The sequence below is a fragment of the Dunckerocampus dactyliophorus genome, chromosome 5, assembly GCF_027744805.1.
Source record: "Dunckerocampus dactyliophorus isolate RoL2022-P2 chromosome 5, RoL_Ddac_1.1, whole genome shotgun sequence".
NCBI classification, from domain to species: Eukaryota; Metazoa; Chordata; class Actinopteri; order Syngnathiformes; family Syngnathidae; genus Dunckerocampus; species Dunckerocampus dactyliophorus.
The window spans coordinates 17909434-17925952 of NC_072823.1; the positions used below are offsets into that span (position 1 = coordinate 17909434).

Here is a 16519-nt window from a genome sequence, read left to right on the forward strand (position 1 = left end):
GGTACATGGTTGCAGACGACTGCAATGCACCCCACCAGACATACTCCAATTGTTATGATACTGTACACGCACGAGAAGTATTAAAATGACTGCATATTGAGTTAAAGGACGTTGTTTTATTTGGTGAATGGGTCTGTTTTACGTTTTTTTATATCATCATTTTTATATCACCCCCCAATCATTTTTCAAATGCATCACACTTGCATCCCTTTCTCAAGGCATATCCAATACTACTAAGGCCAGGGGGCCTTTTTATTAGCCCGCAGAACATTCTAAAAATACAATTAAAAAATGGAAAAAAGACCAGTAAATTTACAAGAATAAATATACAATATTAGGACAGTAAAGTCATAATATTAAGAAAAAAATAGCATGAAGTTGAAATATGAATGACTGGAGTTTGTCATTTGTTTTTAGAGAGAGGGAAACAAAACAAAGAATAACATTTTAGGAAATTAGCTTGAATAAAAGTTTTAATATTACAAGAACAAAGTCAAAACATTATGATACAAAACATTATTACAAGAAAAAAGGTAAGAGAACAAAATTTAAATATTTGTAAAAAGACAAAAAAGAAAAATTGAGCAAATCCATTCATTTATTTTCTATGCCGCTTGTCCTCGCTAAGGTCATGGGTGTTTGCTGGAGCCTATCCCAGCTGACTTTGGGTGTGAGGCAGTACTGCAACACATTACACAAAGAAGTGTAATGTAAGGAAAAAAGTTAATATGAATAATACGCTTTGTCACCAATAACACAAAGCTGAGATGCAGGCTGTTTTTTCTTTAAATACAAAGTTTTTGCATATCTACACTGGTTGGTTTTAAAAAAAGTGTAAAAGTGGCCCCTGCATCCTTTGATTATTCAGTTTGTGGCCCTTGGTGGAAAAGGTTTGTCCACCTCTGCACCTCTGCTTAATTTTGCTTTACTCATTAATTTTATGCATGTATGTTACATTTCCTGAATTATATCCTCTGAAATACATTTTGTACATGTGTATTTAGGTTTAAAAGACGACATAAGCTAATAATAACATAATCTTATAATAATAGTTTGCTTGGTTTGACTTCAATGAAAGTAGGTCGCAACTTAATGACTATGGGAAAATGTGAGTCACAGTGTGAGATCAGATGAGAACCTGTGATTCTAATCCTGTGATCCTAGAAGTTACTAGCATGCTTTAGAATAGTGCAAAAGTGAAAATTGTCTGATACGATCAGTCAATGCAGAAAAAACAATGAATGATCATTGTATTTTTGACGAATATCTCAAACACAACTTCTTAGTCAGCTAAACGTCAGCTAAAAAAATTCTAAAATGTTGCATGTTGAGATTTTAAGGATTGTTAAAAAACACACACACACAATTTCAACATTATCCACATAAACCTCCAAAAGTCCAAAGTCACAAAGGGATACGAAAAGAGCCAGGAAAGAGTCAATAAAATCTGTCTAAATTTAGAAGGTTTTGAAGCACCACACCTTCCACTGAGGTCCAATCCTGATGTGCACAGTTGTTTTGCGGTCCCAGAGGACAGTCAGGTCCTGACTGGGGAAGTAGACCACAGTGTAGTAGCCCGCTTTCCACAGCTCAAACATGGATTCTCGACCCACCACAGTGGATGGGCTCTGCAGGGGACACAACAATCACATTGTAGCTCCATAGCGTATTGGCGTTGAAAATAATAAATGTTTCGTATGTGTGTATACAGGGTTCCCAGAGTTGTCCATGAAGTACATCTTGGTAAGTCCCACGTGTATGACCAGTGTTTTCATGCACACAATGCCACTCTCATAGCAGTCCTTATTTTGAGCAACAATGGACACTTCGGTTTCTCCTGAACTCTGTGCACAGAAAGAAGTTGATTATATTCACACAAAAAAATCCCCTCTTAGGAGGAAACTTGGACGTTTGATTGTACGTGTTCAGGAAATACTCTACTGTAATTACACAGCTCGGACCCACTTGCCCATTCTATACAGGTCTGCACGGTGGTCTGCAAATCTGTTGGGTCTGAATTGGGACACCTGTTCTACCGATTCTAATTCTATATCCCTGGGAGCACTGGCGCCTTGAGGTTTAAGGTGAACACTGGCCTCTTTGTCTTGCTCAAGCTTTGCCTACCATTACCAGGGGACAAACAAAGGAGTACACACATACACACACCTTTACCTGCTCTGATTAAAATGTCTGAAACAGACTTGGCTGTTCCATCCTTGATCAAAATGAGTTTTGTTGAAAACAGAAAGAGTTGCAGTCGGGTAATCACCAAGCTGATACATTTGATCATACAAACATAGATAAAGCATACATATACTGTAGATAAATCTATTTAGACATTGTAATCAATTGATAATCAGTCTTCAAATTTGTCATATTTGCCAACTATGCTTCCATAAAGGAGGGATGTGTCGCAATCTTCTGGGGTGGACCGCACTTTTCTGGTGTTGCATCCCACTGAGGCAACAGTGGATACTTAAGATCTCTTTCTTCAATTTACATTTTTTTTTCCATGCGACCCTCAATGTTCTCTTCAATGAACCGCAGCTCCCCAGTGACGGTAGTACTCATGCAGTCCCAGACCATGACACTGCCACCAGCAATCACCTTGGTACTAACTTGTGTTGCCAGCTATTTAGACAATAATGGCTGTATGTTGAGTCATTTTCAATGGATAGTAAATCTTTACTGCTGCACAAGTTGTTCATTGACTACACTACTCTAAGTATATCCAAGTTTCTGTAGTATTGTCCTTTCAGAAGCTACATTATACTGTCATAAAAATGCTTGCTGAAATGTGAGAGATGTACTCACCTTTGTGAGATACTATACAGTATGCATTGCAATGAGATCCATTGAAACTCACTTTCAGGAGGTAGACCTGACAGTCAGAGTGGTAGTCATACTCCAGGCCGTCAAAGGTGTGGTAATGTCTGTCACTGTAGACAGTACACACAGCTGGACATGGTGAATAGCTACAGTTAAAATAGCCACGGTGACACACACTGAGGAGATGGTGGCAGGTTGGATGCATGTGAGAAAAATAAAGAGAAAACAGAAGCAAAAAAAAACAAAACAAAGAAAAAGCAGACGTGCAAGTTGAACGTTCCACAATGTGTGCTGGCTGCTTGTTCCAAGTGAGTAACAATCCTAAATTGAAAACATCACATTGTATTAGGATAGGACACTCGTGTAATTTCACATCCCGGCTTAGTCAAGTAAATGTCTTTTTAGAATGCAGCAAGTGCACATACCATTTATAACAGGACGTTTCCACAGTTTCTCCAGGGAGATACTCCAGGCCAAGCCAGATACAGGGACAGTTCTCTGGATAGTAACACTCCCCATGGTGCAGCACAAGTCTTTAAATAGAAAATTGTAAATATTGTAAATATGATTTCAAACTCTTATCGTAAAGAGACAGGCATGTGTAATCTGCTATTCGCAAATATAACAAATGATAAAATGATTACTGTGTGAAGATATCTTCAAAATTATACTCAACATACTTTGTGCACTGTGGCTTTCGACTATTCCTTTCGATGAGTACTCTCTAATTACATCTTATCTTGCAGACAGCCTCCGGTTTCAGTCCTTTTGTGCTAAATCCACTTGCATACATTTGAAAATTAATCTCTTTAATTAGATCATTTTGTCAGTTTTATGCCAAAGAGTTTAATTTGCACTGATGTACAGTACCTGTCAGGCAAAATGCAGCACCCAAAGAGGTGAAAACTTTGGGGACAAATGAATAACAAAAAAAGGGAGCTTGTATTACCCAGGAGGGCAGACACAGCCTGGGATGCACAGCATGTTCGGCGGGCAGGTGATGTTCAACATGAGGTTGCGGCAGGTCGGTGCGCAAGCCACGCCTCCTCTCTGCTCAGTGCAACTTTGGTACACTTTACCCTCAGGACATTCCCCAGTATCTGCACTATCCGTCTCTATATAGCACATGCAACACACGGAGATGCAGGTAAATCAATGCCTGTGTCCTCTTCATCAACCACAGCAGGGAGTCATGGGAAACAAGCTAGAGACTGGCATAATAAGCTTGATTTCAGCAAGAGGGACACAGCCTGAAACAGCACTTTGTTGTTAGAAGAAACAAGAACTGGAAGAAGGGGTAGTGCAAGGGAGGGGTTAGGGCTGGTGGGGGGGGCTACCTTTTTCCTTTGGCACACACTCGAGCTTCCCATTCCTGCACAGGCTGGTAAAGAGAGGAAGGGTCAGAAAAAGTGCATTTTGACCATCATTTAAGCTTTATTTGTTTCTCAAAAGAAAATGAGTTTCTACTTTTCAGAGTAGGCCAGCTGTGACTCACCAAGGACCAGATGGGCTGAAGACCACCTCCCCTGGCTGTGACACACCAGCCATGGTGTAACAGTGGCACTGAGCTCTGCCAATGACATTATTCCCATTAAATTTAATATGGTAATGATGGTTGCTTCTTCCAAACGGCAGCTAATGACCATCATTCTACAGTATTACAGACAGTGCATATACGGTGGTGTGAAGAAGAGGCCCTGTGTGAAAAAAGGATTTTCCCCCTGTTAAAACATAACTGCAATTAATTGAGATCTATCGGTCGAGAAAAGGTTATAAAGCCATTTCTAAAGCTTTGGGACTCCAGCGATCCACAATGAGAGCCATTATCCACAAATGGCGAAAACATGGAACAGTGGTGAACCTTCCCAGGAATGGCCGGCCAATCAAAATTACCCCAAGAGCCCAGCGACAACATCCAAGAGGTCACAAAAGACCCCACAACAACATTTAAACAACTGCTGGCCTCACTTGCCTCAGTTAAGGTCAGTGTTCATGACTCCACCATAACAAAGACACTGGGCAAAAACGGCCTGAATGGCAGAGTTCCAAGACCAAAACCACTGCTGAACAAAAAGAACATTAAGGCTCATCTCAGTTTTGGGATTTTTTTTGGGGGGGGGGGACTTTTGTCTGACGAGGCAAAAGTTGAACTTTTTGGAAGGTGTGTTTCTTATTACATCTGGCGTAAAAGTAATGCTGCATTTCAGGAAAAGATCATCATACCACCAGTAAAATATGGTGGTGGTAGTGTGATGGCTGGGGCTGTTTGGCAGCTTCACGACTTGGAAGACTAGCTGTGATAAATGAAACCATGAATTTTGCTGTCGACCAAAAAATCCTGAAGGAGAATGTCCGACCATCTGTTCATGACCTCAAGCTGAAACAAACATGGGTTCTGCAGCAGGACAATGATCCAAAACACACCAGCAAGCCCTACCTTTGAATGGCTGAAGAAAAACAAAATGAAGACTTTGGAGTGGACTAGTCAAAGTCCTGACCTGAACCCCACTGAGATGCTGTGGCATGGCCTCAAAAAGGAGATTCATGCTAAAAAAAAAAACCTCGAATGTGGCTGAATTACAACAATTCTGCAAAGATGAGTGGGCCAGAATGTGGAGGACCACAGCGCTGTAAGAGACTCATAGCAAGTTATCGCAAACACTTGATTGATTGCAGTTGTTGCTGCTCAGGGTGGCCCAACCAGTTATTAGTTTTAGGGGGCAATCACTTTTTCACACAGGGCCATGTAGATTTGGATTTTTTTCTCCCTTAATATTAAAAAGTTTAATTGAAAAACTGCATTTTGTGTTCAGTTGTGTTGTCATTGACTAATATTTACATTTATTTGATGACCGTGCAAAAAACAAAGAAATCAGGAAGGGGTCAAACACTTTTTCACACCAGTGTATGTAGTGAAAACACTGATGTTAAAATAGCATGACGATACCCTAATAAATCATTTCAAAACTTTTTTTTCTAAATATGTGACCTTCAGTACTAGACAAAGTTTGGACACAGTTGTTCATTCTATTGAAGTGGGAGGTGTACCAAAACTTTCACTTTACTAATCAGCACATGGTTTGAGAGGGGACAGACAGACAAAATAATAAGTTGTAGAATCTGTGGAAAGAGTGTGCAAAAATCAAGATAAGCAAGATCGCCTACTAGTGTTTGGTTACCTTCATTTAAAAAGAGGACAGACAAAAATAAAGAAAGAGAACAAAACGCAATAACATCAATAGTAAAAACATTGCCTGCTAGTTTGTATTCTAAGGGCATTGAATCGAACTGGACTGTTCAGATTGTTGTAGAAATTGCGATTGATTCAATGCCCTGAGAATACAATGACCAATGACAATGATGGGGTGAATGAGAATATTCACTGGCATACTGCTAGTTGTTAGTTTAGAGGGGACATAGGTGAAGAGGAGACTGATTCAAAGAAGAGAAAAGAGTGAGCAATTAAAACTTAAGTAGCAGAAATCAAAATGGAGGAAATGTCTTACAGTCGCACGCATCGCTGACGAACGTCGTCATAGTAACTGCCATCAGGACATCCACACCCTTCCGCACAGTCGTCGAGGTTACACGTTTCCATGCTGGAGAGAGCACGGCAGGACCGCCCGCAGGATGACACACATGAGTGGTAGAGCATCCCTCCAAGACACACCACTCCTGTATGTACGCACATATCCATCCAACAATGCCCCTAATTATTAACTATACATTGCAAAAAAGTGAAACCCCAGCAGCAGCAAAGATCCAGAAATATGTGGCCTACTTTCAGCACAAAAAAATCCCATAAGGCATGTCACCACAAGTTATTATTGCAATTATGCAAATATATTGTTTCATACAAACAAAAACACTTGCTCCTTTCAACACTCACCACAGTCAGAGACATGTGCCCTGAAATGAATGTCAACACCATGTTTTGAGCAGAGCATAGTATAGTGAGCCAGAGCGGTGCACAGACAACTGCTCCCACAACGGCAGGCCTGGTAGCGACACTGCTGTTGGTAGATGTTCGGACTGATGTAGCCGTGACACGGAGCAAACACACTCCCTAGGAGCACCTCGCACTGGGAGGCATATAATACTGCAACATAAGCACACGGAAGAAACACATTAAATTGTAGTTACGATTGTTGACAATGTTGCAAAGGATTGTTTGGCTTTGATCTCTGAAATATCACCTTCAAAACCTTGGTCAACGTCATTAATCCGTTCCAGAAGGTCCGACTCAAACCAAAACAGACTCTAACCAAAGCAAACGTTCCCATAGAAAATATTGTAAATCCAATTAATCCGTTTGAGACACCCAAAATGTTAACACAAAACACATTTTATAGACATTTTATAGACATTACATATGAATGGACAACTGAACATTTAACATCAGTTTTGTCTAGTTTTTCAAAGAGGAAGGGGGAGGATCGACCCAAGAACAAGGGAAAAGGAGCCGCATAGACCCCTGTTTATTGATGAGACTGAGGTGGAGAGGGTGAAAACCTTCAAGTTCCTTGGCACACACATCAGCGAGGACCTCACCTGGTCTCACAACACCCAACAAATTCTGAAGAAGTCCCAAAGGAGACTGTACTTCCTGAGAAGACTGAGGAAATTTGGCATGTCCACCACAATCCTGAGTTGCTTCTACAGATGCACTATCGAAAGTGTCCTTACCGCCTCCATCACTGTTTGGTACGGTAACTGTACAACACGTGATAGGAAGGCACTCCAGCGGGTGATCAAGACCTCACAGAACATTGTTGGGGCAGCCCTCCCCTCACTGCAAGACATTTATACATCTAGAGTCCTACGCAGAACACACAACCTCATCAAGGACAGCACACATCCACAACACTCATTATTCACACTCCTACCGTCAGGCAGGCGCTACAGGAGTTTGAAGTCCAGGACCACAAGGCTGGCAAACAGCTTTTACCCACAGGCCATCAGGCTCCTCAACGAAGCACTCGCACACGCCGCACGCAACACACGCACACACTCATAGCACTTTATTTATTTATTTATTTGTATTATTTACTTGTATTAATGTCTCTTCTGTTGTTGTTGCTTAATTTATTGGTATATATGTTTATGTGTTTATGTTTCTTATGTTCTTATTCTTTCATTTGTTTTCTTTCTTTTCTTGGGAGAATGAACAGAATAAGATTTTCATTGCATGGTATAACTGCTGTTGTACTATGCACATGACAATAAAACTCTCTTGAATCTTGAATCTCTTGAAGAGATTATGCTTGGAGGGAAATCCCTTTTTTTTTTAATGTTTCTGCACTCCATCCATCCATTTTCTATGCCGCTTATCCTCATTAGGGTCGCAGGGGTATGCTGGAGCCTTTCCCATCCGACTTCATTTCATGTGATACAAGATGGTGGCATAAACAAACCAGATAGTATTTTGGACGTTAAACAAGCTGTCAAATGCAAGCCAAGGCAAAATTTTAGCAAACATTTTGGATGTTAACCGAAAGACGTACTAACCAAGGTGTACCGAGGTACCACTGTAAACCATGCAAAGGTCAAACTGCCCTCATCATAAAACGTTTAATAACTTCATAGGCAATTGCTTAAGTAACATTTTTACGTTCTTAAAAGTCCCACAAGTGTAAAAAGAAGTTAACCTCTGCTAAAAGTGCAGCATAAAATCTTAACTTCTGGCATTTTTCTTTCTTCTCATGGTGTTTTCTCTCAACTCCCCTTGTTGCGGCAGATGATTTCTTTAAAATAAATGTTACAAAAAGGAAAAAGAAAAAACACAGTTTGACACACTTCACTTGCTGAAGTGAGTACTTGCACTATATGTTGACATCTCACGTGACTATGCATCCAATTTCTATGCCACTTCTCATTAGGGTTGCGGGGATAGCTGGAGCCTATCCTAGCTGACTTCGGGCGACAGGCGGGGTACACCCTGGACTGGTCGCCAGCCAATCGCAGAGCACATATAAACAAACAACCACTCACACTCACATTCATACCTATGGACAATTTAGAGTCACCAGTTAACCTAACATGCATGTTTTTTGGAATGTGGGAAGAAACTGGAGTACCCGGAGAAAACCCACACACGCACTGGGAGAACATGCAAACTCAATACAGAAATGCTCAACGGAGATTTGAACCTAGGTCTTCCCGATCTCCTGACTGTGGCTGTGTGGCCAACATGCTAACCACTCGGCCAGCTAATATATACTGTAAGCTTGTATAACTTCAGGGAAGTTCAGCTTCAGAGATTGCACTGTAAACCTGCATCATTGAAAATGTTACCTCCTTGCTACAGATACTTACCATGCTGTGGTTTCATTTCACAAGGGTCAATGATGGGCAGGTTAACCGGAGCTACACAAGCTGAAGACACCTTCCAAGCATTGGCATGAAGCTGTGGTGTTCCCTCGATCATGCCTGCAGGAGACCTATGCACAAATGTACAATAAAACAGACTTAATTTGCATCAGTGGTCAGTGAGTGAAAAGCTCACAGGAAGTCATCTCGAAGATTCCCATTCAATGTTCCACAAAGGCCAAGCGTCCGTCCCCGCCAGCGGCTGTCCAGCTGCAGATGGATGCGCCCTCCTCTGCCATCATAATGCAACCTCAGCCCGATCCTTGCCTTCAGTTGGGTGAACACGGAGGTCAGCTTGCGCACGTCCAATGCATCTACACATCAGAAATAAGGGAGGCGATCACTGCACTGTTAGCATGATTTAAAATAAGAAGAGGATTTAATAGCCACCATCAAAATAGGGCAAGACAGGTGCTGAGTTGACTCCTATCATCACGCCACCTTCTTTGGTCAGAGTGATCTGACGACTCACATCTTCCTCCATCACTAGTGTCACGGATTGAATACATACCTGCTTCTGTAAACAGCCATAACAAAAAGGCAGGTTAAACGGTAACAAACACGTGTACATAGACAAGTACATGAGCAGCACCTCAGTGCAGGTAGTGTACTGCATTGTGACGGTGAATCTGCTGCTGCCGCGGCTCTTTGCAAGGACATACTGGCAAGCTCCTGGCTGGAGAAACATTCTCCCGTCGAACGTGGTCACAAATACGTCGCCCACTACCGAACATTCCGCTGAGGTGAAACAAAAGAAGCATAAAATGTTGGATCCACTGCTTATTTTGGATAGCTTGGACAACCTTACCTGTGCAGTTGTTCTCAGTGCAGTTCCACACCCCTCCCATGCAAACACTAAAAAAAGAAGTCATTTACCTTTGGCAAGCTAAACTACATCTAATACTTTTCTCATTGGAACACACTTACCAAACATTGCAGCCCTGTCGAAGCGTGTGACCATGCACGTATGATGTACCGTGGTAAACACACGGACACTGAGAAGCAGCAATGCATGTTCCATTTTGCAGGATGAGCCCTAATGGAAAAGAATATAATGATCACATTTTTCATTAGAAGAAAGTGTAGTAGTGACCTACCAAAACCTAAACATCTTGATAATGCCCTCGGTGTGAGTCTTCCCACCAGATAGTCCTATCTTTTATCTGCTGTGTTGGGCAAGAGCTTGTCATATGACCATTTTTATTGGGCTGTGGAGCATAAACAAATGCACCTCGCTTATTCTACCTAGCAACATTTGGCTGGTCATACAGGTTGACATGAAAATATTCTGAACAATTCTGTTGCTCAGTACTGCATTTTAGACCACTACAAATATGGTAAATAAGGGGTAGGATGAACAGCACCAACATGGAATGAGGGGATTGACTTGACCTAGCAATTTTCAGCCCTCAGGGGTAGTATTAGCTTTGTAACTACAATAGGGATGGCACCTGTGTGTCAGGGAGAGACAGAATGGCAAGACTGGGGTGTGAAGTTAGACACCTGAAACTTCCTTCTCCCCCACTGTTGTGCTGAAAGCAATCATCACGCATCTACTAATGCAATTATGTGATGCTCTGTCACTGTGTGAGAGCATGGAGCAATTGTTTTGATGAGTTCTGTATAAAAGGCAAAGACAAATAAATGCTGGCTCTGATGGGTTTGTGTGCTATATATGTGTTAAAAACAAAATGAACTAAAATCATGCATGCCTGTGTGGTTTAGTGCATTAACATTGTAAAAGAAATTGTTTTATTGCAGTTGTCCTGCTTTTTCATATAAAAACACCTCTGGCTTTGATCCAAACTAACAAACAAACAGTTTGTTTCCTAAAATTTGTTTCCTCACTACCGTCAGGACAATAGCAGCCATCCAGGCAATGCAGATTGGTTCCGAGGCACTCCTTTTCAAAGGTGCAGGTGGGGGGGCAGCAACTGATACAGTCTCGATAGACAAAGGTCTCCTCGCAACCGTCATCTTCATGCACAGATAATTTCACAAAATGAGTACACATGATTTTTGCAAAAATGTCCAAAACTCTGCAGATGCAAAGCGAACTTACTGCAGGAAGGAAAGCTATCCCTCCACTCCCTCACTGGATATCCCACATGAGAGCAGGCCCGGGTATACTCCACCAAGGTACGGCAAAATGTCTCCTCATCATCAGATCTGTGTTGGAAATGAGTCAACTTCTTTTGGAGTTTAATAACAAGTGATGGGATGTGGGACTAAAAATATCAAAAAAACATCAAATTATTGAGGGCAGAGGGAATTTTGACTTACACACAGAGATCAGAAACACAGCTGGCCACAAATGGGTGGGGATCAATATTCTCATGACAGGACAGAAAGGGGAAGAAGAGAAGGGCACTGCATTTCTCGATGGCATCCTACAAACATGAAGAGAATAATGATGCAGACAAAGCGGTAAACTAAGTCTCTGGCTAACAAACATATACATTTCTTACATTAAGAATGTAGTTCATCTACTCATGCAGAAAGTCCAGAACCATAATCATAAAAAAAAAAACTGAACCCCACATGAGCAAGCAATTTGCCAACAGCGGCAAGGAAAAACTGTGGAAAATAGAACTTAGGTTTTTTGTTTGTTGTCAGGGAACTGTAGGACCATCGAAGCATGTGGATTCCTTTATTTTAGTTTATTGACACACTTAGCTGTTGTTACCACAATCAAATCCACACTGATGGTACAAGTTCTTGTATTGGCATGTTTAAGTAGGTAGCTAGGTGTTTTACATAATCATGTTTGTGTTCGAGAGACCATCAATACAGTGTGTCACTGTGGTTCTTACGTCCATGTCAGATTCTGACTCGCACGGTCCACTGAAGTCAAGGTCCACTGAGGGGCAAGCTCTTTCATGAGGCAAGTTCACCGCCCAGCTGTTAGCAAACACTGCTGGCTCGTTGGTCCGAACGCCTGAAATACACAATGGTGACACCGTGCACAGGCACAGGCATAAAAAAATAAAACCACTGTAATAACAGGCACTAAGATATGCAATGTGATCACGTATTTGCATCTAGCATTATTATTTGTCTGTACCTCAAAAAGAGGGGCTAGTATTCAGTGTATTATCATAATAATTGAGATGACTGGATGCCATTAAATGGGTTATAAGGGTGTGAGGGATTTGTTCATTACACCTGTCTTACCTCGAGCAGTAGTGAGGTCATCGCCTGCATTATGGTTAAAATTCCCACACAAGCCACAAGGGGCACCCAGGTGCTCCTCGCTCATCTTCAAGTAGACACCCGAGCCTCCATCCCAGGCCAGAGAGAAGCCAAAAACACTTTTCACGAGCAGGTAATCGGCCAGTCTCTCAATAAAAACACCACCTATTGTGTGAGGCAGACTGAGCCTGGTTTTGGACAAAGACAGAAGGCATGTTCAGTGCTGAAAATCTTCTCAATAATGGGCTATTATCTTGCAAACACCTGCGTCCTCCCTGGTAGACATGGTATGAAGATATGTGGATCTCATCCTCATTTGGGAAAAGCAGACTGAGAGCTCTTGGACAGGAATATACACTCCCGTCGCACACCCGGCTGTTGTGGATCTGAACACAACCAAACCGCAAGATGATTACCTTTCTTAGACTCCCTATGCGTTCTCTTACCCAAACTGTGTACTGTGGTGTTGCAGAGTGGCAATCCTGAGCCAAAATATAGGAGCAGGTGCCAGGAAAGTAGAAGTATATCCCATCAAACGTCTCATAGTGGTGCTGACCCCACGACCTGCAGATCCCATCTCTATCTTGACCCTGGTTGGGTACTGATAAAAAAAACACAGTTGGAAGCATGAATTTTTTGTATTGAAAATATAATAAAACTGTATCATCATCTTTTATTTAATGAAGGAAATGTTTTTTCTAAGAAGCACTTTTGTTTAGGAAATCCCCACAGCTGACAATGCTGACATTTAGAGGAGGTCGGTGGATGAAGTGAGCCATCTTATCTGTTTAGTAAAGAGCACATTTTTATATAAGATGATTCATTCTATTCACTTCATTTTTCAAATATAAGGTGATCACAAACATACGCTGGCACAAGAGATTATTACCCTTGTCTTTAAAATGTGGGAAGCTTTGACGATAACCTTCAGTTCAACTTTGGACATATTTTTACTAGGAGTGCTCCGATCAATCGGCCACTGATCGGTATAGGCCGATTTCCGTGAAAAATCACGAGATCGGCAAATGCCAATAAATGCCTTTCAAAGCTGATCACAAAAGGGAAAAAAAAGCTGATCACAAAAGCCGATACCCGTGGCTTGGATCGTTGCACAGGTCAGCTGTTGGTTCCTGCTTCGACCTTCCGGCCTGTCGCACCTCCTCCGGTGCCAATGCGGGCAGCTGCAGGGTCGTCAGATGTTTCGCCCCCTATACCAGTATATCTCCCGGCGGGGGGGCAGTAACGTATGGAGACGTCTCCCCGTCACTCCCTGCAGCTGCCCTCAAGGGGGTGTTAGCCCCCATCCTTTTTCCTTCCTCCGAAGCCACAGCCAGTAGCTCGCCTTCTCAGCCTCCTCTCCCAGCTCCTTCAACGCTTTCCGCAGGCTTGTCCCTGTCATCCCAGCGCTGCGGAGCAGTTGGACTGCCGTCTTGCCAACAAAGCCCCTGCTTCCGACCTCCACAGGGTGTACCCTGGCTCTCCAGCCAGCCTCTCGGCACTCCGCCGCCAGCTCGGAGTATTTGAGGTGTTTCCTCTCGTGGGCTGCTGTCATGCCCTCTTCCCAGGGGATGGTTAGCTCGATCAAGTGGACTGATCTCTCCACTGCAGACCACATGACAATGTCTGGTCTGAGAGTAGTTGTGATCTCTCTCGGGAACACCAGTTGTCTTCTGAGATCCACCAGCATTTGCCACTCCTTGCCTGGTCTCAGGATGGTAACTCCCTGCGTGGGTGCTCTGCGCATTTCGCCTGGCTTGGTGAAAGCAGCTAGCGCCGGCCTTACCTTTGTCTGGGTGCGGTTTGCAGCCACCCTGCATCTTTCGAGGTGCTCTGCCAACTTGGCTAGCACCTGGTCATGGCGCCACCTAAACCGTCCATGGGTCAACGCCACCTTGCATCCTGATAGGATGTGCTGGAGGCTAGCCTTGGTGGTACTGCACAGCGGACAGCCTACCTCACTCCCGAACCACTGAGTGAGGTTCCGGGGGCATGGGAGGGTGTCGTAGGCTGCTCTGATCAGGAAGCTTAGTCTGCTCTGTGGTGTCCTCCAAATGTCTGCCCAGCTGATGCCCCTCTGCACGGTAGCCTCCCATTGTGTCCAGGCTCCTTGGCTGCCCTGGGATATCGCCTTTATGTGGAAGTGCTCCTGCTCCACCCTGGTGACTTCGTCCACCACCATGGTCTTCCTCTGCCTCATGGTAGCTTTGGACCAGAACTGTCGTGGCACTGTCCAGCCTAGGCCAGTGCGACTTGTCTGGGTTGACCCCATCACCTCTTTGTGTTGCAAACTGGAGATGACGTTCTCTACCTCGGCAGGTGCTTTCCATTTACGGCCTGTGTGGATTGAGACTTTTGCACTCCTTATTGGATGGTCAGCAGAGTCCTTCATCACAAGTACAAGGCGTGCCTTCTCCTGCTTGTACCCGAGACTGATGGATTTCAAAGGGAGCTCCAGCATGTTCCATCCAAAGAGGCCTGCATCTGAGAAGCAGCGAGGTATTCCTGATGTATCTGTTGGTTAGGCTGTCCATCTTGCTGACCTCTGAAATGGGGACCTCGCAGATCTTAAGTGGCCACATCACACGTTGGTATAGTGTGTGCTGGTAGCACCACACCTTGTGCTTCCCTGACAGCTGGCTTTGGTCTATTTGGTCTGCACTATTGCAGGCCGCAGCAATCTTTTCGTGCAGTGTAGTGTCTTAACATAACTAATGTCTTGGGCAGCGTCGTCCTCTCACTTTCCCCTCCCACAAAACAATGCCAATCATGGCTGCCATGTGGAACTTAGCTACCAACACATGCTACGGAAACTATCTTGCGGCGGTAACAAGTTAAGAACCTTTAATTAAGCATTTGAAAAACAACCATTTTATGGGGTATGGTGACTTTTTCAGGCCAACAGTGTGAGAAGCCAGCTAACTGAGCCATGTTGCTAAAACTTGTGCGTGTGTGCGTGACAGTCAGAAGGCTAAGCTAATAATCCAAAAAATATGAATTCATCGGATGAGATGACCAGCCATTCTCAGCAGTGGAAGACACCGAGTTCGCTGAGTTTCTTGCCACTTACCTGGAAGTTCCGCCTATGTAGTCTCATATCCAAAGTCTCTTTACAGTAAAGAAGGCGTGTCATCCTCTGGAACTTTCAGCAGTGATATATGTTCTCTTCATCGGGACTAGATTCCCAAGCCACCTCAACTGGCTCCTGTCGATGTGAAGGAGCAGCGGCTCTACTCTGAGCCCCTCACGGATGACCGAGCTCCTCACCTATCTCTTTGAGCGAGTCCAGCCATGCTACGGAGGAAACTCATTTCGGCCGTTTGTATTTGTGATCTCGTTCTTTCGGTCATGACCCAAAGCTCATGACCATAGGTGAGGGTGGGAACATAGATCAACCTGTAAATTGAGAGCTTTGCCTTCTGGCTCAGCTCTGCCGTCACCACGACAATCTGGTACAGCGACCGCATTTCGGCAGATGCTGCTCCGATCCAGGTGTCGACCACACTCCAATCTTCCCTCACTCGTGAACAAGACCCCGAGATACTTGAACTCCTCCACCAGGGGCAGGACCTCATTCCCAACCCGAAGGGTACAGTCCACTCTTTTCCGACTGAGAACAATGGCCTCGGATTTGGAAATGCTGAATCTCATCCCAGAAGCTTCACACTCAGCTGCAAAACCGCCTCAGTAAACACTGAAGGTGACAGCCTGATGAGGCCATCAGGACCACATCATCTGCAAATAGCAGAGATGAGATCCAGGGCCCCCAAACTGGACTGCCTAATGCCTTGGATGCACCTAGAAATTCTGTCCATAAAACGTATAAACAGAATATGGTGATTGTGAGCCCTGGCGGAGGCCAAAGTTCATCGGGAACAGGCTCGACTTACTGCTAACAATACAAATGAGGCTACTGCTCCAGTTGCATAAGAAGCTCCGTCCAGCAGCCTCCCCGCCATGTAATCTAACTCATCACTTGGTGATCACTTGACAGCTCAGCCCCACTCTTCACCCCTCTCTTCTGTCCAGAGCATGCAGATCTGATTATACAACTACAAAGTCAATCATAGACCTGCCGCCTAGGGTGTCCTGGTGCCAGATGCACTTGTTGACTTCCTTATGTTCGAAAATG

At 43.7% G+C, this 16519-nt stretch overlaps 1 protein-coding gene across 1 annotated transcript in view; it reads right to left on the minus strand.

Moving 5' to 3' along the window:
- Positions 1-16519, minus strand: part of otogl (otogelin-like) — a 39360-nt gene that overhangs the window by 20531 nt on the left and 2310 nt on the right. Inside the window, exons 6-27 of the mRNA XM_054777730.1 lie at positions 12837-12991; positions 12655-12776; positions 12373-12578; positions 12012-12136; positions 11482-11588; positions 11261-11367; positions 11050-11175; positions 10126-10234; positions 10007-10053; positions 9791-9936; positions 9589-9715; positions 9335-9512; positions 9145-9269; positions 6719-6928; positions 6336-6504; positions 4325-4399; positions 4167-4210; positions 3779-3944; positions 3255-3362; positions 2867-3005; positions 1710-1844; positions 1482-1628 (exon numbers count right to left, since the gene is read on the minus strand). Coding sequence (XP_054633705.1) covers positions 1482-1628; positions 1710-1844; positions 2867-3005; positions 3255-3362; positions 3779-3944; positions 4167-4210; positions 4325-4399; positions 6336-6504; positions 6719-6928; positions 9145-9269; positions 9335-9512; positions 9589-9715; positions 9791-9936; positions 10007-10053; positions 10126-10234; positions 11050-11175; positions 11261-11367; positions 11482-11588; positions 12012-12136; positions 12373-12578; positions 12655-12776; positions 12837-12991 — 2873 coding nt within the window. The remainder of the gene's footprint in view (positions 1-1481; positions 1629-1709; positions 1845-2866; positions 3006-3254; positions 3363-3778; positions 3945-4166; positions 4211-4324; positions 4400-6335; positions 6505-6718; positions 6929-9144; positions 9270-9334; positions 9513-9588; positions 9716-9790; positions 9937-10006; positions 10054-10125; positions 10235-11049; positions 11176-11260; positions 11368-11481; positions 11589-12011; positions 12137-12372; positions 12579-12654; positions 12777-12836; positions 12992-16519) is intronic.